The following is a 24,302-nucleotide window of genomic DNA, read 5'->3' on the forward strand; positions in this document are numbered from 1 at the left end:
CGCCGTCGGCTGCTGCATGGGTGGTGAATAGTGGTGGAATACCCGACAGCCCGCGACATTTCCAGCTACACAGCCCTACATAGCGCGACACGGTCGAGTCCAATACACTGCTTTTGTCGAGCACAGACTGCGACGGCTTGAAAACTCCGTCACCCGGTTTGCTGGTGGGTGGGGAGGGGCTTGATCAGGAAACCTGGCCTGCATCGTCACAGTTATCACCTTGATCCTTCAGGTGGAAATTTTTTTGGCTATTTCTGCCACTGTTCCCATCCCCTCGTGAGCGGAAGAAGCGCCCAGCTGATGTCTTTTTCCTGGCGGATCGAGGGGGGGCGCCAACCTCTACAGGAACTTTCCGTGGCCTCCTCTGAGACCTGTTGGCTGCCTGTTGCCACTCCGCGGCAGCCCGGTGATCGTAAGACAAAGTCTCTGCTTTGAATTCCTGGACCAGGGTGAGGCAGAACGCACCATAGCCCTTCCTCCTTGTCCACCCGTCGTGTCGCCGAGCCCGAATGCTTTTCCTCATGCGATGTCGCACTTCAGGAGCAAGTCTTGCAGACCAACTCGTTTGTGTGCGCAGGTACCTCCATGAGACGCCTCAGCGGGTCCAGCTGCCGTATCCTTGCAAGCATCCATGACCTGAAAAGTTAGGAATTAGAGCCCCTAGCTGAGTTGAGTCTCTTGTCACCGAAGCGTGACTCGGCACCACACACTCTTACAATGCTCTTGAACACAGTAACGCATCACACATACTTTCCTCTTCTCTACAGCCGCCACAAGATGCTATGAATTCTGCAGACATGCAACCTATTCCCTTTCGAACTCTGATATGCTCCTGCCCTACATGATGCAGACTCCACCCTCTCCTTAACCACTTCACCATCACCACCATCCTACCACCGCACTTTGGACAAAATATCCACTCAAGGCTACAATATCAACGAGCAGCGTGCCTACATTTGAAATCCAGAATGATACAGCAAGAAAAAGAAGGACAAAGGGGGGAAGGTTGGAAAAAGGAGGATTAGGGCTCACCAGGTCCCGGGTTCAGACCATGGGCGACTCGTGTTCTCCCATCACCGTCAATGGACTCTGATGGCGAGGGACAAGTAATTATTGACTGCTACAGCAGACTGGTATACTGATCTTGTGTTTTTGGATTGTGACTGAGGAATCTGGGATCTGGGACTCGTGCTCATCGAGCACGGTTTCACAACGAGCCCTGTTGTTGACAACTTGTTGTTGCTGAGTTCCCTGAACACTGTGACCCTTTGTCGTTGTCGTTCTCTTTGCCGAATAGCCTTCACGACGCGTCAGACTAAGAAAATCTCTCTAGATGATTCGATCCTACAATCGCTTTCTCCTGCTCGACTGCAAGTGCGCACTCCTCACAGACGGAGGAGACAGCAACATTTGTCGCATGAAAAATCCCCTCTGTTGTTGATACCAGAGTCAACAAACACACCAGACCAATCGCCGACGCTCTAGATCTACCTGTCGACTATGATATCTTCGAGGATCTTATTTTGGAACACCAAGGATAGGCACGGACTAAAAGAGCAGGTTGCCAATGGTTGAGCATGGCTCATTCACAAACAAGCCCTCGTCACGGAACCGTGGCGCAGAATGAAACATTCACAACGGCGGTGATGTTCCCGTGATAAAGTTTGACGGCACAGAGAAAGCTTTCCAGGTCCATGGATCTTCTTCCCTCTGCTGGGAGACGACAAGGCCGAATTTTCACGCCGTTTTGATACAGACTTCGAGCTAGTCGTCCCTCCAGGAGCTAACTCCACAGCGCGATATACGCTAAATCCATGTTCGCTAACATCAGATCCACGTCGTCTAGCGATATAGAGCCGCACGCTCAACTAGCTGTTCAACTGTCTAATTTTGCGAAGCTCACAAGGGCCGTCGGGCGAGCGGAAACCCTGTTAAGCCATAACCTGCGCTGAAGTCACTACTCTCACCTTTGGAAGATGCGCTCGTTGTCTGGCCCGTTGGATATCGTGTCTGAGCATTCGAGTCAATGCAGGGAGTGCACCTCAAACTCGAGAGCGTGACCACAGCTTGACGCTCAGAATGCTGCAGAGGCATACATTTCCTAACCAGGATCTTTAAAACAAAACCCGAGGGATGACCCCTTTTTGTCAGACGTCAGGGCTTTCACTCATTCTCTACTGGTGAGTTCGTCGACCCAGGAATCATCTCCTGTGAGCAGAATTTAGGGCTACTGCCATGTGAGCACCAACATTGCGGAAGCTCCGATTAGCCACTAAAGTGCACGGAGCAGAGCTCTAGCGAGAGTCTAGGCTCTTTGCGCCAACAATGCAAGGGGGAAAATGAAGAAGAAGAAACCCTTGGGTGCCGAGGGGCCCCCATTATCGTTGTTTTGATTCGTTTCATTGTATGCGTATTTTCTCTGGCTGCTCAGGTTTGTTGCGTTTTTTGTTTTTTGTTTTACTTTTTCCTGATAGGGGAGTCATGCAAGGCTGCAGATTTGATACGAGGCTGCATCTTCCGCCCCCTTCAAAAGAGGTGTACCGGTGAGGCGCTGGCGCCGCTTCAGGCAACCCAGGCGAATGACTTGCAGACGACGGCGGCTCGGTACGGTAAAGCACCTACTCGTAAAGGGGATCGGGGGACCCGTCAGGAGATGAGAAGAGAATCTCTCTCTCTCTGTCTCATACTCTCAGCAGGTGTCCAGAGATCTGACCGAGAAGAAAGAAAGATGGGCAACTCAGTCGGTGGCTTTCTCCTCATCCTTTTTGCCTTTGTTTCTTCCCCGTCCCCTTCTCCGCTCCGCCTGCCTTGGCCACAGGTCTTGGTGGTCCCTGAACCCGTTTTCCTTCCCTCGCCACAGAGCGTGAGGACTCCTCCACCCCCGCTGCCGCGCCTCAGTCCCTGCAGAAGCCCACCAACGTTCGGGTCCCGAATGGAGTTCCCGGTTCCTGCACCGCCGAGAGGCTACAAAAACCGTGGGGGGGCAGCTTCTCACGGGATGGCCTGGGCGCGTTTCCGTCACAATAGATTCTCCCCGACTTGGAAAGTCCTGGAGGCGGTTGGTGGCGGCGTCGTGGGAGTTATGTACATACATACTCGTACATATGAAAGCGTATGTCTGCGTCGTTCTTGACCTGCTTTTTTCTTCCCTCCCCGTCCTCCTTGTGATTGAAGCGGTCGGGATACCAGTCAGATCGTTAGACTCGGGGATTTGCTTCTCTCGATACACGACGGGCTGCTGCCTCTCAGACAAGTGCTGCCCATTGCCATCACCAGTCCCTCCTGATGCATCGTGCACTAGGCACTTAGTTACCGCGCGGCACAGCAGGACGAGGAGTGGCCGTGATTGGGATGGCATGGGATGGGCGAAATTCGAAGACACTGGCCGTCTCTACTGGTACATGCGCACTTCTGTACACTAACATTAACCTTGACATCTACAAGTCTCCATCCATCCATCCACGTTTCAATCCAACGAATATATTGGAGCCTGCTTGTTTGGTGTGGTATCTCTTCTCTTCTCTTCTCTTCTCTGCCAGTCTCTTTCGACCCGTCTACCCTGTGCAGTGTATGTATGTCTGTATGTCTGCATGTCTGCAGGTCTGCATGTCTGCATGTCTGCAGGTCTGCATGTCTGCATGTCTGCAGGTCTGCATGTACGTCGCTCGTACTTGTGTAAACACTCTACACACATCATCATCTTCGTCATTATCATCACCATCAACATCACCGTCGAGTCGACAATGAGGACGTCTACGAAGACCCCTCAACTTTGAAAAGAATAGAGCAATACATAAAGAGCGGCACGAGAGACAAAAATTGTAGCTAGTAATCTCAGGTTCTGAGCTAAAAAAGAAAACACGGGTTTCGTGACCAAGCTACAAACGACAGACGACATCCGACACATGCACATCGAAGTCGAGAGGAAGTGCTGGGGAACGGGTGGATGATTGGATCAGGCTGGCTGGCTGGCTTTGTGGATTTGATTTTCCCAGTGTTATTTTTTTTCTCTCTTTCTTGGTTCTCTTTTTTCTTCAATGCGTATGCTGTGGAAGACATACATATGTCGCGTGTTTGTTCCCGGTCGGATGGATATTTCCCATTGGGAGTTTTTCTTTCAATCCACACAATCACAATCCCATTTGTAGCTTGCACGAACCCATTAGCTCAGATTATGAAATTAACAGAGAAGATGATTTCTTCTGTGCAGTGCGACAGCATCCTCCACCCCATTTTCAGTGCCAGACGCGCAATTAATCTTCTTCTCCCCTGGACAATCATCCTACATCTACTCCTCTGCGAAATAGTTAGCAACAAATCTTTGGTCACAATCGATCGGGGCCAGAACTAACCTTCTTCCTCTCCAGTGGCCTTGCTGCCCAACACCCATTTCGACTTGCCATGCACATCAGTCTCGTGCTCAAGAGCGACGCGGCTGAGGTGGGAAATGATGTTCTCCATAGTGGTATCGGCGTGGCTGCGGGTAGCACGGCCGAGATTGTCAATCCATTTCAAGCTGGTCAGAACGTAGTAGACGATAGCCACCACGATAGTGACACCGATCGAGTAGCCCCAGATGACGACCACAGTGACAATCGAAGTATCGCGGCTGTAGTTGTCTCGAGTAAAGGCATCGATCGGGGTGGTGAAGAGTTCGTCCCTGCCACCAGCGAGCCAGCCAAAGACACAGAACAGGGTGGAGAGAACGTCGACACCAAAGATGGCACCAACCAACTTCCAGGATGGCCAAGTTTGTCCTCCGCGAGTGACGAAGATGAGCCAGTTCTCAACCAATGAGACTTGAAGGAAGAGCATGAGTTGGACATTGCCAAAGTTCTGCACGAGACCACCAGATGGCAGGTAGAAAGAGCCACGCATGATCCAGGTTGAAAGAGCCAAGAGGAAGCCAAGGAAGACCGAAATCACCCAAATCTTGGGCAATTGCCATTCAACGGGTCGCTGTTCGTAGTGAGCATTGTCGTAGGCGACGGCAATAGTGGCCAAATCGGCAAACAAGGCCAAGAAGACGACCAAGTCGGTTCTGATGGTTTCGTTGATGATGATCATGGAGGTGGTCAAGTACACTTCCAGATGCAAGCAAAGAGCGATACGGTATTGGACGTAGGCCTTCATTCTCTGGAAAATTTGACGGGCGACCTTGATGGCATCGACAATTGTGCTGAGACCGGGGGCCAAGAAAACGATGTCGGCGGCAGCTTGGGCAGCTTCGGTGGCACCTTCGACAGCAATACCGCAGTCAGACTTCTTGAGCGAGGGAGCGTCATTGACACCATCGCCAGTCATGGCAGTCAAATGACCACGTTGTTGCAACATCTCGACGACCTGGTATTTGTGCTCAGGGAACACTTCGGCGAAACCATCGGCTTTCTCGACAAGATCATACTGAGTAGAACCGGCGACACCACCGGCAATGAGGCGCTGAGAGTTGTAGACCTTGGTACCAAGAGCGAGAAGTTTGCAAGTTTCCTTGGCGATGGCGATGGCGTCACCAGTCAACATCTTGACGCTGAGACCGAGGTTTTGAGCTTCCAAGATAGTGTGCGCGGTATCCTCACGAGGAGGGTCGAACATGGGCAACATGCCAATGACTTTCCATGGCTCGTCTCCGCGCTTGGAGGCAACACCGAGAGATCGGAAACCACGGCGGGCAAAGTCGGCCGCAGTGTCGCGGTAGTGTTTAGCAGTAGCTTCGTCACATTCGGCAATGGACAGGACAGCCTTGGGCGCACCCTTGCAGAAAGACCACTTCTCACCCTTGAGTGTGCAGATGGTGGTGATACGCTTGGAGACGGGGTCAAAGGGCATGAATTTCTCGGTCTTCCAGCCTTGTTGCAAGATTTCACGTGCCTTGGGGTATCTCTTGAGGGTTAGGATGGTGATCTTGTCGATGGGGTCAAGAGCCTTCAAGTTGTGAGAGGACGCGAGCGCAGCGGAAGCCATGAGCCAGTTGACGTCTTCGCCCTCTGCGACGTAGGGCTCACGAATGGTCAATTGGTTGGCAGTCAAAGTACCAGTCTTATCAGAGCAGAGCACATCGACACCCTGGAGAGTTTGTTAGTCGCACTGCTAGGGAGAATGTGGGAAATGGGCGACTTACAGCCAACGACTCGATGGCAGTGAGTTTCTGCACAATGGCCTTTTGTTTGGCAAGATACGCAGCTCCGACGGCGAGAGTGGTGGTGGTCACGACGGGGAGACCGACAGGGACACCAACGATGAGAAGAATAAGAGCGTAGTGGAGCAAGTTGACGGAGCTGTCCTCGGGGGTCGCAATGGGGATGTTGTGGAAGAAACCACCGATCCATGCTGCCAGGATGAAAAAGACGACCAAGACGAGAAGAGCTGTGCCGATCGAGTCCATGACGGCTTTGAAGTGACCTTGGTCGGTAGCACCCTGGACGAGAGACGCGGTCTTGCCGACGAAAGATCCGCGAGCAGATTCAGTGACAACGGCATAGGCCTTGCCTCGCTTGCAGCCGGTAGTGTAGTAGCAGATATCACCCATGTACTTGTCCACGGCCAAAGACTCGCCAGTAATGGCAGACTGGTCGGTGGCAACAATTGAATGGCCAATGTGGTGTTCCTCATCATCGTCCGAGTCGGTGTGATTCTTTGAGTGATATTGTTCTGGGTCGCTGACCATTTCCTTGTATTCCTCGAAGCCAGCTGGGTTATCGAAGTCGCAGATCAGTCGGCATTCGCCGGCAACGACGGAACCTTCTTCGAGAATAAGCTAGGCGAGAATGTCAGTACAATCAGTCGAGAGAGGATCACGAGAAACTCACAATATCACCAGGAACAATTTCGCGAGCCTTGATTTCTTGGACTTGGCCGTCGCGGACAACCTCAGCCTTCATGGCGATGTCACCCTTCAAACTAGCGACGACATCGGCAGCTTGCTTCTCCTGATACCAACCGACGATGGCGTTCAACATCAAGATACCAATGATGACACCGAAATCGATCCAATCACGCAGACCAGCAGCGAGAAGGACAGCCAGCTCCATGACTAAGACAGCGTCAGCAATCTGGACGACTTACTCACATGAGGGCAGAATGTATGGGGGCCGTACCGTAGAGAATGGGACCTCTGAAGTAGCCGATGAACTTCAGAAGCATGTTCTCTTTCTCTGTCGCCAACTCATTGTAGCCGCATTTTCTTCGTCGAGCCTCGACCTCAGCAGAGGTCAGACCGGTCTTGATGTCTGTGTTGAGCCATTCCTCGGGGACCTCGTAAAGCTCGCCTGGTCCACCAGTGATGCCAAACATTCTCTTGTAAAAGGGGATCTTCTTGGCCTTGCTGGCGTCGGCGACATCGTCACCGGAAACTTGAGAGGGAGCTTTGGAGAAGCGACGATCTCGATAGGTGGAAATGTATCGGATGAGGTTGGCGTACTCGCCCTCATCCTTATCGGGATCCCATCCGTCGGCGAAGGAGATTCTCTCACGCTTCGGGTCACCGTTCTCGAGGTCCTTGTTTTCCTTTTCCGCCATGGTTCACTGTATGGAGTGGAGAGGTTAGTATGCAGGAAAAGAAAACAAAGAAAGAAGAAAAAGGGACGGCGACAACAAGGTCAGGCGTAAAGACCAAGCTGGAGGAAAGAGAGGGAACAGAATTCTGGAGCTCGCAGCGTGCAACCCCTCTTTAAAGGTAAAAGCAGTTCACCAGATGCGAGCGAAAAAAGAGCAGCCAGCTTCTGATGATGGACCGTAAACTCACCTCGACAGGTCCGCACGGATGTGAATGTTGACTGGAGGGTTTGCAGGGAACGAGGGCTCCACCAGCGATCCGTCAAGCCGTCAAGCTGCGATAGCTCGGACAAGGTCCTAGGCGTGGAACCTGGTTGGCTGCTTAAGCTTTCCCTGAGCTTGAGGTCAGCGAGCATGCCGTGTGAGCCATTTGATAAGGGAAGAGGGAAAAGGCGAGGGCGACAACAGTCGGGGCGGCGGTATTGAGACGTGTATGGCTGTACCGGAAAATACGCACAGTGAAAAAGTTTTTCTGCAGACAGAAATTTTGGGGCCAGCTAGCCCGGCCACAGACAAAGTTTGGGATGGGTTTAGATCCTCACTGGTGAGTGGGTGATGCCCACCTAAATCAGCCGGGGGGTTCAGGATGGAGTTACTCAAAAGTTGCAAGGGTGTGGGATCAATGAAGACGAGAGATTGAGATTGGTGCGGATCAATGAGGACCTGAGAGGAACGAGAAAGAAGTGTGAGAAAAAAAGGAACCAGAGTACCAAGCACCAGAATCTCCGCACTTCCTTTTTTTTTCTTATCGGAGGGAACAGTGGCAGCACGCAGTACAAGGGACGAGAAGGGAAGGCATGCGATTATTGTTAGTTGTCAGAGCAGCTCGATAGGAACTTGGTGAATGACCTGACACCCAAAATTAACAATTCAAGCCTGGGGCTGCCTGGGTCTAGAGGTGACGCTCCCCCAAAAATGCTACCTAGGCACCACCAACACCTCCCCCAAGCTCCCTTGGGTATCATTGGGTCCCTCCCTAGGTATGTCGCAAAAAATGATTCCAGGCGGCGCACGCCCTCCCACCATGGGCTCCGAGCGCCCAAACCAGGTGCCGGAGCTCGCCCACAAGGTTACTACCAGGTACCCATTATTCTTTACCTTTATGTATGAGAATCTCCAGTGACGTGGGCCATGCAGGGAACATGGCACCAGCCGTAGTTGGGTTGTTTCTTCTTCTTCCTCCATCGCATATTCTTCCACCATTCATGCGCTGCGTTGAGAGTGTATGCACTTTTTGACTCCGAGCCATTCAGCTGGGCAGCTGGTTATCTCAACTAGGTAATAGGCGAATCGCTGCCCCAGAATTACACATCCCCCATCTGTTGGGCAAGAGATGTATGAGCATGAGTCAGGAACCAGAGCGACTCGTCTCTAATTGAGCAGCACGATTACCTGAGCTGATTGCAATCTCGCTCCCTGCTTGCTGGCGGAGATAGTGGGTTATTATTTGGATCCCACACAGATCCCTGGGGTAGAAGCTGCAGCTCTATTCATTCCCGTTGAGCTTGTACAGAGTAGGATGTGTGTAGACGCGTTCACCAGTTGTCTGTAGGCATGGAGTAATCCAAAAGCATACCGAGTAGAAAGTATGTACGTACTCGGTACGTAGGCTGAATGAGCCGGGGGAACAGCGGTTAACAGTAGTACCGAGTTCTGCCATCCTACTCGGGGCTAAAATGCTCGTACCTACGAGTCCTCATCCATCCTGAGCAACGCGGACAGACTCATACAATACTTACTCGTAGGTACGAGGGGAGTGAGTGTGATGTTGTCTCACGTTCAATCGTTATGATGACCCTCGCTTCCTCGCTGGTTGAGATCATCCACCATGAGGATTCTAAGCCCTTTCTTCTCACTCCCAACAATGGTCAGTCCGTTAATGCTGTTTAGGCTGATCGTCAGATTTGGCGAACCCTTCGGCAGCGCCAAACAATGATAATTGGGGAGGATGATGGCATCTCGCAGGCAAAGTTCGCCATCTAGCATACCTCGAGCTCATCGACGATGCTGCCACTGCATGCACAAGAATCCTTCCCCAACCCATCCTTGGGAACCATCCTGGGGCATAACAACTGAAAACAGCAGTTGATTGTGGCTTGACCTCAAACTTGGTCCGGTGTCACCATGGTCGCTTACCATCTTCCAGTTAGTAGTAAGTTGCCCGGTTTCTCCCTGCCCTCCTCCCAGCGCAACCCACGAAGAAAAGAATGCCTCAGTCCGCGGAAAGATGGCCTGGTCCAGTTCAGTGGCTCGGGTGGCTCCTCGTGGAGTCGTGGCCCACGCTGACTTCATTACGTCGCATCCTTTCTTTTGGCCGTCACCGGTCCAGTAGGAAGCTGTGGCATTGGCCGGCTGCAGATTAGTGGATCCGCCTCTCAATCTAGCTTGCAACGGCTACGAGCTGCATCGATCTCGCTGTCGTTGTCATTTGAATTGATTTCCGGCCGTTCAAACGGTACCGCCGCGTACCGCCAAATGTCAATCTGCCAAAGAAAACCCATTGAACATTTTTTTGGGCAGGGCATAACAAACATCGGCCCCAGTTCAATGGTTTTCTCCGACATGGGCACCCCCAGCTCGCGGCAGAACTTAATGACCCATGACGCTCACTCACCTCTTGTGCCTCTACCCTCCCAGGGCGGTTCGGCGTTTTGTGCGGAAAGCCAACGCAGGGCCCTTCTACGTTATTGGGGTATCACCCTTCCGTCATCGAATTTTGCTCCTCGTGCTTCCTGTCGTCCCAAAGTAGCAGCCATGTTGTTCCATTCCACAGATATCCGGCCGTGCCTAACTCGGCGATTATTCATCGCTTTCACAGCAGTATTGGTCTACGCGTCGTGCCGCATCTGTTCAAGCGTTAGTATGTTTTGCTCAAACAAGCACAAGATCCAGATTCCAAAATAAGCCTGTTCGTTTTGCCCTGGGATGCTTGCTTCTTTTGCGAGATTCAAAACAAAGTCCAGGCCCACAGTTGTGATTGACGGTTTGGAGGTAATGAATTTCCACTCCGGGCGCCAGCCGAACGGACAAGCGCTGCAGCTGCAGAGCCAGTTTTGGCTCTAGTCGGGCATCTAGATTGGATGCCGACCTCCTCCTATCACGGCCCATCAGGCTCTGCCCATGTGAACGGGACCGGCCAATCCACTGGACCCCCTCAAAAAATGATTGTCGACATATTTGGCCATGATTGTAAACATCTGCAAATGACCACAGAAATTGCACCCACTAGGATCCTGCAAGTCACAACGTTCAACTTCTCAAACTCCCAAATAACGGAGCCTCCCCAATATCATTAGCTCGACCCTCTTCCAGCCCTGCTGCAAGCCTGCAACACGTCCTCTCGGCTGTCACGGTGATCACACTTGACAAAGTACCGTATCTGGCCTCGTTTGGCCTGTCTACAAATCGCGCCTGTCGGCTTGTCCCTGTCAGAGCCTCGGGGGCGCGTGTTTCAGTGGATACAACAGCGACCCAAATCGTCTGTCAAGATTTCCCTCACTCACTTCCACGGAGCATTACGAGGTACCGAGTACAGATGGAGCCCACTAGAACTACGAGTACCCATCAATAGCGCTGTGGGGGACAAAAGGCTGATCATAATAAGTACAGAGCTCGGTGCACATTTTGCGCCGACGCGACAACATGGCCGTGCCGGGCACGACTGAGGCATTTTTGATCTCCTCTTGTACCTACGAGTACATACGATCACACTGGCAAAAAGTCGGCCATCCAAGGATGCGGATAATCAACAAATAATTGTGGTAACTCGGCACCCACTGGGGGAAAATTGGGTGCTGTGGACGCTGCGTTTCAGAATTGTGATGGGTGTGACATCCGGCAAGGCTTCCGACCGCCGCGGCCGTAGTCCCCGGTGTATCTGGCTAAGCGATCATATAGGCATCCTTGCCCCCCGAACGCCCCCTACCGGGACTGACATCTTGAGGCATTTTCAAGAATTCTGATGCAGGCCTTGGGTTGAATGAAAGGGTAGGATTCGCAACACACGCTGTGACCTTGGTCAAATGCCTCACAAACTGGAACGCAATATTGGGTATTTGTCTGCGCGTCGGTCTTGTCGTGAGACCTGAGACGGCTGCAAGCCCTCACCAAGACTCGAGGGTTTCTCAACTCCTGGCGCAGCGCAGGGCGCGAGCACTTTCCCGCGGACCATAGCAGCAAACGTCTCCGATTATTGCCAACCGCCGGTGTGCCAAATGCTACGGCCAACCAACCCATCTCCTGCACCACAACCTTTTGACTCCAAATCCCATTCTCTCGCCGCAATCTCAACCGCTTCTGCCAGCGGGCGTCTCCGGACATGCCCGCACCCAGCAAGCAAAAAGGAAACTTTGTTTTCGCATTCTCACAATGGAGTTGACAAACACTTTGGGGGTATTTTGAACACTGTCACTTGGAGAAACAGCGCCAGGAATACGCAGGATTACTGGGGCTGGGGCAAGTCAAGCCGATGTTCTTGTTTAGGGAAAGCGACGTGCATCACATCGATTGTTGGTCACGACAATGCAATACCAAGACAATGGCAACTGCGTCTTACCATCAATTACATGGCCAAAATGTCACCAGATCTACCTAGGTATCTAGTGCGCAATTCTCGTTATCAAGAACTCTCTACCACAGAGCGATCGGCGCAGTTGCCCTTCGTCGACAGCTGCAATGACGTCGTAGACGTTGTAGGCATCGGCAAGCGAGCAGGGGTATCAACAATGATGGCGTGAACTCTTCACACCACCACCTCGAGTTTAGCAGCAGCAATGCTTGCCACCGAGTTATTAGGAAAGGGTTTGAATGTGGTAAGATTTTCCACCCCGCATCTCAATTGCTTGTGCTCGACAACCCAAGCGGAGAAGACCCGACAAGACAATGGATGCGCCTGACGGCACATGGAAACGGGTTGAACGGCCAGGAACTGCCAACAATCTTTGTGACTAACACTTCGGTTGCATTCGCGTGATGAAATGCATGCAGGATAAGGGACAGATGGTGTGAAGGATCAACGGACTACAGGGAGCACCTTGTGGCAGAGAGTTTGGGGTTTGCATCACCGTGTCCACAACTTGCCCGTGTTCAAGAGCTCTATCGGGGAGCGACGAGCGCGGGGTCAATCGAATTGAGTGAGGGTTGGGCAGAATTGCCGACAGATTCTCAGTATCGACTGATGCACTTTTGTCAAATGCAACACACTCTTTGGTGTCGGCTAAGGTGGACGATAAAAACAAGTCCCAGTTCCTGGGCCTGCTACCGAGTCCAAAGAGGAAGGTTGTCACGTGACTCGTCTGATCTAAGCAGGAAAAAAGCCAAGGTGAGCTGTGTTTGTATAGACCCATGTACGGCCAGAGACTCGAGCTATGGCAACGATATCGGCGTGGACGATTGATGGGGGGTATGGCCAGTGAGGGATACATTGAGAGGTTGCCAGACTTCTGGTGATCAAACACCCTCCTCCTGGGTACAGCGTGAGTGAGTCGTGACAGGCAATATGGAACAAGCAGCAGCTATCGAAGGTAAGAGCATGGAAGATGAGGAGTCGGCTGTACTGCTCTAATTGTGGCTTCATTGGGATATCATTTTCTCTGATGTTGTGAATGAACACCTCATCCTTTGCTTGTAAGCTAAAATCGCAGGACGAATGGTGCGGGTGAGGCATCAGGCTGAGGCAGGAGCAGCACACAACTTGGAACCAGATCGAAGACCGTTGAGAACAGATCGTGTCAAATTCAATGTCCATGTCCAGTGCGTACCTTCCTCAGATGCATTTGTTGAGCCTCGACAACGCGACAACGCGCTCCTGCTTCCTCAACAACTGGCGAAGTGACGTGTCTGCTTTCTGGCTCCTTCTCTACAACCAAACTGCGGTCTCAACTGTTTCAACGCTTCATTTTCTCCCAAATCTCTACATCCCTTTCTTTCTCACACGAGCTTCACCTTCACTCTTCCGCTTCTCCATCTCCTCTCTCTCAACCCGCCGGCAGCAATCATCTTGCTTTGTGCTTCATCTTATTCCAATTCCAACCCAGTTTACTCTCACTGTGCTCTGTCTTTCCAATTTCCCATTCCATTTCACCATGTGGCTGTACGCCGTTGTCCTCCTGGCCATGGCCCTGCCTGGTCTCACAAACATGGTTGCTCTGTCGTCCTCGCAGTCAGCGGGCCATTCCCCCAATTGCACTCTGACCTACATTGCTTCTCAACCTCCTCAAATTGGTCCCACCAGCACAGTCTACCAGGCAATCATGACCACCTTCCGATACGTGAGTCACCTCTCTACCACTGAATTAAGGACAGAAAGAACTGACCAGAGCAGGCCGTGGATTGCAATGTCTGTTCTGTCACAAATATTCCAAGCGTCGACATTCAAGTGAGTCTTAGCAGCCCCAGATCTATGATACTCATGCTGACTTTTGCAGGGGCCCTTCAGTACTCGATCAACCAGCTCAATGCTCACGGTCACTGAGATTCAATGTATCCCTGAAGGCACTGCCAGCACCAGAATGCACCATGCGGCTCACAACAACATTGCTGCAACTTCTCCTCAGACTGCCAGCTGGAACCAAATGGAAGACCTCAAGAAGTCACACATTCACCGTCGTTCGGACCAAGCCACAGAAGCAGCCCTTGCGGATCTGGCAAGTAGCTTCGCCAATGCTCTTCCTCCTGATGTCTCCCTGCTCTCTGGTGGGTTAAGGGACGAGTTCACCGACATTGCATCTGCTATGTTTGCGCTGAGCATTTGTGACTCTGGCATGGACCTCCATTCGGCTTGTGAACAGTTGAAAACCGATCAGGTTGCATACCAGCTATACCAGTCATGGTATGCCCCCGACAATGTCAAGTCGATTGTCTGCTTCTGCGCATCCTACGGCTACGACTTTGGGACCACCCGTCAACAGCTGTACGCCAACCTCTACGCTGCTCTCATTGGCATTCTGGCGGCTGCTGATATCACCACGGACCGGGGTCAAATCTGTGACACTCTCAGTCTTTTCAATCGGACAGGCTCTTCCTTGGGTATCAACACTCAAATGTATCATGACCTTGTCTGCAGCAGTTTTCCCACTCCCACGCCAACTACACCACTCTGGTATGGACCAACACCCATCATTCCATATGTCTCAAACAACATGACCACGTGGGGCACTCCAACTTCCTGGGCCTCCAATACGACCATCACAGGATCCGACACCCCCAGTGGGACTGGAGTCAATAGCGGGACTGGAGTCAACAGTGGGACTGGAGTCAATAACAGAACTACCATAGGACCACCTGTCTCTTATACTGGCACAATTGGCAGTGACTGGTCAATCACCATCAATACTCAAACCAACTGGACCGAAACCACACCCACAGGAACTGGTGCGGCATCTGACACCCCTACCGCAGAATCCAATGGCACCTTGCTTGCTGCGCGTACACCACGAGGGCCCAACGCTGTGCCATTTTATCCTGCTATCACCACTCCCGCACCACGTCATGGACTTTTCAAGCGGTACTAGCTACAGGTATCGGACTGCGGTGAGCATGATCAAGAGATGCAAAGTGGACTGGGGTCATAGCCGCACTAGTCAAAGACATGAAGGAACGAAAGATGGATTGAAAATGGAGTGACAGACAAGATGGAGTTGTCACCGAGAACAACCGACACACTGAAAACATTGTATGATAGAGCTTTCCGAGGGAAAATGCGCTGAACATGTCATAGCACTCAGTATGCTAGTGTTGATAATGTAATAATACAAATCTCGTGGACAGTGTCTCGATTCTTTACCTTTTCATACATGGCCGTGTCTGAGAACACTGTGGAAACCTCCCAAGACGAGTGATTCTACGATGACACATTGCATGTTATTCAATCAGGTCCATGAGGGCATCATGGACTGCTGCTGAGCAGGGAGCAGGGTGAGACTCTTGCAGGACATGTGCTTCCGTGGAGAGGTGAACTGTCCAGCCCAGCAGCGTGATCGAGTAGTCTCGTCACAAGAAACAGGGACGAGCGTGGTTTAGGAGAGGAAGTACAGTTGGATCGACCCTGAGGAGATGGGGGGAAGAGAGAAAGCGAGAGAAAGGATCACAGGGGCTGATTGACTGATTGATTGATTGAAGACAACGGCTCGTCGTCGGCAATGGGCCAAGTTTGCTGTTGGGGCAATGAAAATTGATTCTTTTCTTCTCATGTATCTAATCAAACTCCCACGTAGAACTGTGCTTTCTTTTCTTTCCCCGCTCATTGAATACTTTCCCATTCCAGTCATGTCTGTATGCAGATCATCCCTCATAACCCATTTTACTCGATGTATGCAGGCGCCTGTAGGCGTCCACGGCAATATGCACCATGCTGTCCACCCGCGCAGGGCTCATGTGTCCCAACCCAGGATGCAGCATGTTGTATGTGGACGAAAGAAAAGAAAACCGCAAAGAAGGGTTGGCCATAATCCATCTCATGACGCCCAAGGAAGAAAGATGTAAATCATCGTAATGAACAATTGGCTACCGTCGTAGCACCTGACACCAACGCTAGAACGCTGACAGTAACGACAATATGCTGGAGTATTGGTATGTGCGTGACGGAGATGAGGTATGGTGGTTCAAAAGACCATCAGATACCAGGACTGTGATATCGACCATATTTAGCCCCTAAACGGTTCAGGTTGCTCATGTGGCAATAGGTGGATACCGGTTGTAGACCAGTGAGCAAGATTTATGGATGAGTGTCTTGTATCCAAATCCTCGAGGATTCGTACGTGAGATGTATACGAGTTGCTGGCGATATTCGATGAGCAATCACGCATAACATCTCCGGGGATCCGAGTAATGCTGACCACCAAATCGGGGCCACGAGGTTCGGAGAACAAGCATTGTGGCCGCTCCGTTCTTTTGTAACCCGCCTCGGCTCCTTAAATAGACCGAGAGGCATTTGTCGATCGCCACAGTGGGCTCGTTCGTATATATAGATCCTTCTTGCGGAATCTGTCCATATCAGATTACAGCGGCATAACGACACTCCTCCTAGGTTGTCTTTGGATGATAGGATCGTCGGGGTGAAGCGAGCTCATCGAGCTGAAAGGACCGACTCCATCTCTGTCCTGGAACACTCTGTTTAAACCGATGGCGGCTTTCGTGTACAGGACGTCAATGGCCTTCTGGTCGCGGAACGGGTTTGGAGACTTGTCCCAAGCATGAGGTACGCGAGGAATTGTCTTGTGGTCGATGCGTTTGCCCAGATTGTCCAGTCGCTCGGCAAATAATTGACCTTCACGGAGGAGCATGTCCCACTCACAAAGCCACAACTGAATATCGCGTGGCAAGCCTTCACGGATCATTTCGTCGGGTGCCAGTGCCGGAGACGCGTACGGGCTGCAGTGGTCGCCGTGAAGGTCCGGCGCAGGGAGGTAAGAGAAGTCGAACAGGTCGGTGAAGGTCTTGGAAAGACATTTCTTGGGATTGCGAGACTCCCTGATCTTGCGTGACCGGGACATTGTCCAATCCAGCAGTGGATACCAAGCGACAACAGAACGAATTTGCAGCGGAGTTCCCGTCCTCGGTCTCACTAGATTCGAAGTCGACAGGGCAGAGCCCGAGGGTACCGGCGTGAGGAAGTTGTGAAATTCGTGATGATCATCGGGCTCGGTCATATAAGAACCATAAGTGTCGGTAGTATCGGCACTCTGCGAGGTGAAGGGCCTGGATCGAAACTTCTCCAACGCGTTCATCTTTCGATGAAATGCCAGACGCAGAGGCGCCGAGAAGGCCAAGTTCGCGCCTGCTGAAAACCCGGACAGCGCGATGTTGGTTTGATCTATATGCAGTTCATCCGCATTTTCGGCGATGAAGACAAGTGCTTCGACACAATCATCGACAGGCGTAGGAAAAGGGTGCTCGGGAGCACGCCTATAGTTGACGCTGACGAAAATACAGTTTGTATGCTGAAGAACAACCCGAGCCCAATACTGGTCATCTTGTGCATCACCCAAGCAAAACCCACCGCCATGAAAGTTGACAACCGCCGGAAAGCGATGCAAGGGATCCCTTTGCAAGGCCTCGTTGTATATCGGAGGAAGGTAGAAATATAGCTCGATCGGCTCGGTCTCTGTCTCGATCCCCCATTTGAAGGCCGGCTTTGCAGGACGAGGCCAGGCCCAGCTGTGGAAGCACATGCCTAGCATTTCCAGAGCTCTCCACCACTTTGCCTTGATTGTCAACCATTTCCTAGATGGAATATCCTTCGCAGACAGATGGTGAGACATTGATCGAGGTCTCATGGAAAACTGACGCTCCTCCTCTTCAGTGGAAAACGTATTCGAGAACACTTCGCTGAGCATGTGCCCGGGAGGCTCGAGGGTCTGGCCACGTTCGATTCCATCGGCGTCGGTGAAGGTGATAGCATGACTCTTAGGCGAAGCAAAGTCCTGGGTATCAGTGTTGAGCGTTGGAAGGTCGGGCTCGGGCCCAGACTCGGTTTGAGGCTTGGTTTCTTGCATTGGGATCTCTTCAACGGGTGGCGTCGTATTGCGGTAGGAGGGCGAGGGTGTCCGAGGCATGCTGGCGAGGTGAGCGCGGAACAGTCTGATCGTAGACCAAGAGCATTGAAAGGTTGGGGAGGGCACAGATGTAGGGTAAAGCACAGAAGTGACGAGTTTGCAATTCCAGATCCTGCTCTTATCAAATATTGGCCGGGATCAAGTCCAAAAAGGGCTCATCAGTGATGCAGGCGGAATAAGAAAGAGCAGGGACTCGTAAGAAGGACGAATACGGCGTAGGCGCAGTAATGTTGGGCCGGTGACCTGAACGGCTTTTGACTTGCGAAGTGTGCTTGTAAATGGCTGATTCAGGGTGTAGATGCGATCAAATCGTGGCAAGGCCGTTGCGAAAGAGACTTAGTCGTATTGTATGATAGAGGGATGATCAAAATGCTAATCCAGAAGGTTTCATTCCAGGTCCACGGGCCAATCTGCTTATCGGGGGGTCTATCATGACGCGTGGTGTCATTGTGGCTATGGCCCGGGCTCAGCTTGTTACAGAAGTCTGAAACCCCAAAACGTCTAGGTGGTTTAGGTGGTCGCATGCTCGTTTGGAAGCCCTTGGGTGATTACTCGGTCCAGACAGGAGACTCGTGGGTGGTTGGGTGTCGAATCAAGAGCCTGCAACACCCTTGGAGGAGGGGTACCCGGGAAACTTCCAGGCGAATAATGAAGCCGCCCAATGCTCCCCCAAGAAGCCGTTTACGCGTCGATCTATAACACTTTACCTTCCTCTGACCAAAAAATTGCCTCAAGACAAATTTCTAGAATCCCTCCGAAACCACATAAGATAGAGAGGGACGACCACTATGATGACTTTCATTCGTAATGTTTGCTACACGACTTCCGTGGTTGAGACACTTGTACTATCGATATCCAGTCTCCATGACGACCAGACTGCGCAACAGGGTTTCACCGACTTGACCCCTTTATGTCCGACAAGGCTGGACCTACGAGGATCTGGTGCATCTCACCCTTCCGTCGACCCCCGGTCAGCATTATTGGAACGACCAGGTGTACGAGTAGTGGATGCTTCGTATCATAATACTTGTTTTCGACATGTGTGGTATGGATATGATATGCTACCCCTTTTCTTCGAATGGGCCCTCAAACAGTGGTTTCCGGGCGACCGTCTGGCCACCTCACTGGGGGGGCCTTGTGCGCAAGAAGTCAGCAAGTAGAGTAAGGCTTGCGAGCAGATCAGCCAACAAAGGGGCCCATCAGGGTCTCGAGGCCAACCAACTCCTCGTGTTGTCTCATCTGTGCAATTTCTTTCCATATGGGGTGCGATTTCCGAGCAGCCCAGGTGTTCTCTCTGTAAAACGCATACAAGTATAGCCATCTTCCCTTCACCTTAGTGTTCATCCTCTTTCTCTTCGCTGCTACCCCTCTTCTCAGTGCTAGACAAGCTCAGGTTCGTACTCGTACAAGTAGGTGCATTTCAGTAACCGCAAAGGGAAGCAAGAAGCGGGTGCCAGGAACGTCATCACGTGATCCGGCTCGGAACAGTCAGGGTTGTCAGAAGTCGTCAGAGTCGTCGTGTCTTGTTGTCGCCTGAAAGCCTGAGATCTCAGTTGGGCCTTGTTGGCCTCGTCCAGAACTTGCAGCACAAACAAATGATGCCACTCAGTCATTGGTATGCCAAACATGGTGACCTCAGCAAAACCCGAATGCAGAAAACGGCGTGGTCAACAACGAACTTTGCCCACCGGCAGCACGTGCAATGATTGGGTGTCTGGCAACCCCGCCTTACTCATCATTGCTACAGCTGATACAGCTTTGTTAAGCCTGCATGGCCTCCTCAGTGACAGGAGAGCAAAGGCCAAAACTAGTGGATGGTATTAATTCATTAATCCACTCGAAAACCGCAGGAGGAGAAACCTACTTGTACTACTTGTACGAGTAGAGGGACCAAAAGCCTCTGACGCATTTATTGGCCCCGCCCTCTCCGGTGAACCCTTTTGACTGCCGTCCATCAAGGTTCCGGTCCTGCTTCCGGCCCTGCCGCTCATATTGTTGCGATCTCTTCCTGCCTCTCCTGATCTCCTTCGCCAGTCCATGCTCCTTGCGTGCTGCTGCTAATTGCTTGCAAGCTTTCCTATTGTGTGCTTGTCACTGCAGCTCACCAAGTAGTGCCCAAGACCTTTCCAGCAACTGGCGACCAGACTCCTACCAATCCAATCTTATCGCATTTCTTCCACTTCTTTTTTCCCCTCCTTCCAGCATCTCTCCCTTCCGCTGCCCCTCCCGCCGCAAGCCACCCTTCCTTTTTGGCGGGAAACAACAAATCGGTAACACCCAGCTGACTGAGCACTGACGGAAAAATACGATCCGCAATAAAATCACATATCATCGCAGTCTCGCCCTCACTCAATTGACTGCTGTACGCGCAGCTTCGAGTGGTGTGCGTCCAGCGGCAAAGCCCGTTCATCGGGCGCAGTCCCAAGAGTCCTCACTCAGAGTCAACATATCAAGACCCCGTTTTAAGAGCCTCCTCTTCAAACGCCGGTTCGGACCAGTTTATTCGAGAATTTCTCACGTCAAATCCAGCTTCGTCTGTGCAGACGGTTGAAGTGCATCCGCAGAGCCGTCCCGTTATCAGGCAGCAGGATATCCCATCCCACCGACCACCATCATGTCTGTCCTTCGCAAACTCTCCAAACACGTCCATCCTAATGGAAGCGAGACCCCAAAGGACAAATCCGAGGGTCACATCTCTCCCATTTCTTCTCAGAGTCCCGGGCCTCACCGTCGTTCCCTCGCCCAATTCCTACATCTGGGGGATCGATCGGACTACACCTCCAGTGACAATGAGTCCGAGATGAGCGACTTTGACAGCGATGGCTTGAGTAAGAATGCGCAGAAGAGAATCCTGGCAAAACAAAGAAAACATGAACACCGCTCTAAACTGAGCCTGGACCATCGAGACGATTCTGAGGAGCGTATCAAGAAAAGGCTGGAAGACGCCGCCAAAACCGAGACGGATGATATGAAAGCTCGATATGGCGATCTTCCGTTGATGCAATCCACGACTAGTCACACTCAAAATCGTCTTGACCTAAGCACCGTCACCGAGGAGATGGCCGGTCAAGAAGTCGTCTTCCGCTGTAGATTGCACCATGTCCGAAACATGGGTGCTAAATTGGTTTTTCTGATCTTCCGTCAACAGATCTCGACCATTCAAGGTGTCCTTGTAGAGGAACCTGGTAAAGTCTCAGCTATCATGATCCATTGGGCCGAGCATCTGCGCACAGGAAATATCATGCTTGTGAAAGGTGTGCTTCAAAAGCCACAGATACCCGTCAAGTCTGCTTCTATACACAACGTGGAGGTCAAGGTGACCGACTTGCACATCATCGTCAAGCGTGCAGAGCCTGGTATGTTCCTGTCTGAATCCTGTCAATTGACGGCTTGCTAATTGTGTTCCTAGTCCCTTTCTCTGTCCAGGAGGCAGAGTTGACCATTCTCGACGATGACCAAAAAGTCGATGGCCGTCAGAGTCAAATCCCCGACCGTGTCAGACTGGCAAATCGCATTATGGATTTGCGAACTGCCACTTCCCAATCCATCTTCCGCATCCAGGCCGCGGTGGGAAACCTCTTTAGGTGTTCCCTTGACGAGCAACGCTTTGTAGAAATCCACACGCCCAAACTCCAAGGCGCAGCGACCGAGTCCGGTGCCTCGGTGTTCAAGGTCAATTACTTTGGTCGTCCTGCCTTCCTTGCCCAGTCTCCTCAGTTGGCCAAGCAGATGGCGATCGCATCTGATTTTGAGCGAGTTTACGAAATCGGCGCTGTCTTCAGAGCTGAAAATTCCAACACCCATCGTCATTTGACCGAGTATACTGGTCTCGATCTCGAAATGGCCATTGAGGAAAACTATCACGAGATGATGGATATCATTGATCATACTCTCAAAAGCATTTTCAAGGGCATTTACACCAAGTACCGCAAAGAAGTCGAGCTCGTCAAAGAGCAGTTCCCTAGTGAGGATCTTGTTTGGCTGGATGAAACCCCTAGAATCCCGTTCAAAGACGCGGTCCAGCTGCTTACAGACTCGGGTTGGTTGAATGAAGACGGGGAACCGGTCTCACCTCTTGAAGATCTCGCCACCCGGGACGAGATCCGTCTCGGTGAGCTTATGAAGGAGAAGTACAAGACCGATTACTATATCTTGGACAAGTTCCCGCGATCTGCTCGTCCTTTCTACACCATGCCAGATGCAAATGACGACCGATACACCAACTCTTTCGATGTGTTTGTCCGTGGACAAGAAATCATTTCTGGTGGTCAACGTATCCATGAGTCTAAGATGCTCGAAGCCAATATGCGCATGGTTGGCATCGATCCTGACGACATGGCTGAGTACATGGAAGGCTTCAAATGGGGGGCTCCTCCCCACGCTGGGTGTGGCGTCGGTCTCGAACGTATCGTCATGCTTATCCTCAAGCTAGGCAACATTCGACTGGCCTCGTTGTTCCATAGAGATCCCAAGTCATTCCCTGCGAAGCCCGCCGTCGAGAAACTTCGACATCCCGAAGCAGACACTTTGAACCCCGTCTGGAAACAAGAACGTGGGCGGGAAGTGGCAGTTCAAGACCGGAAGATGCCCGATCTCTATGATCTCATTGCAAACTACGGAGATGCAACATCTACATCTTGGGGCGATGAACGTTACCAAATCTGGCGTCATGCGGATACTGGTGCTGCCGTGTGCTATGTGCCTGAGGGCCACTACGCCATTCTCCCAGGCGACCCCCTGTGCCACCCAAGCCAGTATTACCGCGTTGTCGTCTCTTTCCTTCAATGGCTGAAGCGGGAGACGCGCTTGAAGCCACTCTGGCTGTTGATTAGCCCGGAGTTGGAGGAAGTTCTTGGTGAGAGACTAGGCTGGAAAACTCTCTCTTGTGTCGCCGAAGAGCGGGTGGATCCTCACAAGAAGACCGCGGAGTCTGACCCGGAGGTTGCTAGAAAGATTCGCAGGGCTCAGAATGACGGCGTCAAGATCATTGACCTTGACCCTAAAGAGCCTGTTCCTGAGAGCATCAAAGAGCGTGCCAACGCCAGGGTCAAGGACTGGTTGGCGAACCGGAAAGGTACCCAGATCCATCTGTCCAACATTGATCTCTTCCGAGACGAGAGGCACCGACGCTACTTCGTCGCCGAAGACAAAGACGGCGTCCTCTGCGGTATTGCAGTCATGTGTGAAATTGCCCCTCGCAAAGGTTGGCAAGCCAAGTACACCTTGGACTTCCCAGGAGCACCGTCGGGGACAATTGAGTACATTACCACCCATGCGCTCAACGCCGCTGCCAATGCTGGTGTGCCTAGCGTCACATTTGGCGGCGGTGCTGCAAGTCACTTGACACCAGGCCACCATATGAGCGGTGCCAAGGTGAAGATGTTGCAGGCTACATACGATGCCATTGTCAAACAATTCAACCTCGCCAGAAAGTCTGAATTCCGAGAGAAGATGGGTGCTGTGGCGGATCCCATCTGGATTGCTTATCCCCCACACGGTCTTGGTTCTAGAGGCATCAAAGCCATCATGAGGTAAGTCCTACAGCCCTTGTTTTGTAGCGAGCGTCGAGTTATCCGTTCAAGAGAAGCAAAGCTGATCCATCATGGCAAAACAGATTCTTCCAGGATGAACCTTAGAAAGGTGCAGATTATCCACGTCTGAAATCACGTCCCACGATCTGGTTATCTCGAGCAAAACAATCACTAATGACACGGGTCACATATGTCCTCTCGGGTATCCCTTGCAGCTGGTACACTGGTTAACGCACGTCAAGTGCAAAGACTTTGCCTTGGTTATGTCCTCACGGGCCCTTTGAATCGAGTGTGCGGAACGAGTGATTGCGGACGAGTGATTACGGCAACGCAGAGAGGACGTTGCTCTCAGGATCGGATTTGTTGACGATATTTCGGCAGTTCGGAACTATTGATGAATTGAAATATCATGGCTGTCTGCTTTTGTTTTTCCCTAATGTTCGTTGGATGATGCGTTCAGATACCACATAGCACAGCAAAGCAAGTACAAGTACCTGGCATACAAATCCCGACACGACCCCTTATCGACCCGTGGAATAGAATGAGACATTTCCACCCTGAATAGGTTCACCCATGATTTGAATGTGCTGCGGTCCCGACTGTCGATATTCAGTGGGTGTCCATCATGTGTTTATCCCAAGCACCTAGGCAAGCTAATGTAGGTATA

At 51.7% G+C, this 24,302-nt stretch overlaps 4 protein-coding genes across 4 annotated transcripts; 2 read left to right on the top strand and 2 right to left on the bottom strand.

The window, feature by feature from the left end:
• Positions 1-4,288: 4,288 nt before the first annotated feature.
• On the bottom strand, positions 4,289-7,515 carry AYO20_03248 (plasma-membrane proton-efflux P-type ATPase; the record flags this gene model as incomplete). The annotated part of the gene is made up of 5 exons (XM_022641551.1): positions 4,289-4,296; positions 4,353-6,063; positions 6,119-6,754; positions 6,807-7,030; positions 7,095-7,515. 5 exons carry the CDS (start codon positions 7,513-7,515, stop codon positions 4,289-4,291), a joined length of 3,000 nt encoding a protein of 999 aa, XP_022502411.1.
• Positions 7,516-13,634: 6,119 nt separating this feature from the next.
• AYO20_03249 (hypothetical protein) lies at positions 13,635-15,062 on the top strand (the record flags this gene model as incomplete). Its single annotated transcript, XM_022641552.1, has 3 exons — positions 13,635-13,820; positions 13,874-13,927; positions 13,977-15,062. 3 exons carry the CDS (start codon positions 13,635-13,637, stop codon positions 15,060-15,062), a joined length of 1,326 nt encoding a protein of 441 aa, XP_022502412.1.
• Positions 15,063-16,547: 1,485 nt separating this feature from the next.
• AYO20_03250 (hypothetical protein) lies at positions 16,548-18,104 on the bottom strand (the record flags this gene model as incomplete). Its single annotated transcript, XM_022641553.1, has 1 exon — positions 16,548-18,104. The coding sequence occupies one exon, from the start codon at positions 18,102-18,104 to the stop codon at positions 16,548-16,550; it is 1,557 nt and encodes a 518-aa protein (XP_022502413.1).
• A 2,614-nt stretch (positions 18,105-20,718) lies between these two features.
• AYO20_03251 (aspartate-tRNA(Asn) ligase) lies at positions 20,719-23,639 on the top strand (the record flags this gene model as incomplete). The annotated part of the gene is made up of 2 exons (XM_022641554.1): positions 20,719-21,460; positions 21,514-23,639. 2 exons carry the CDS (start codon positions 20,719-20,721, stop codon positions 23,637-23,639), a joined length of 2,868 nt encoding a protein of 955 aa, XP_022502414.1.
• Between the last annotated feature and the right edge of the window lie 663 nt (positions 23,640-24,302).

This window comes from Fonsecaea nubica (assembly GCF_001646965.1).
Source record: "Fonsecaea nubica strain CBS 269.64 chromosome Unknown Scaff15, whole genome shotgun sequence".
Classification (NCBI taxonomy): Eukaryota; Fungi; Ascomycota; class Eurotiomycetes; order Chaetothyriales; family Herpotrichiellaceae; genus Fonsecaea; species Fonsecaea nubica.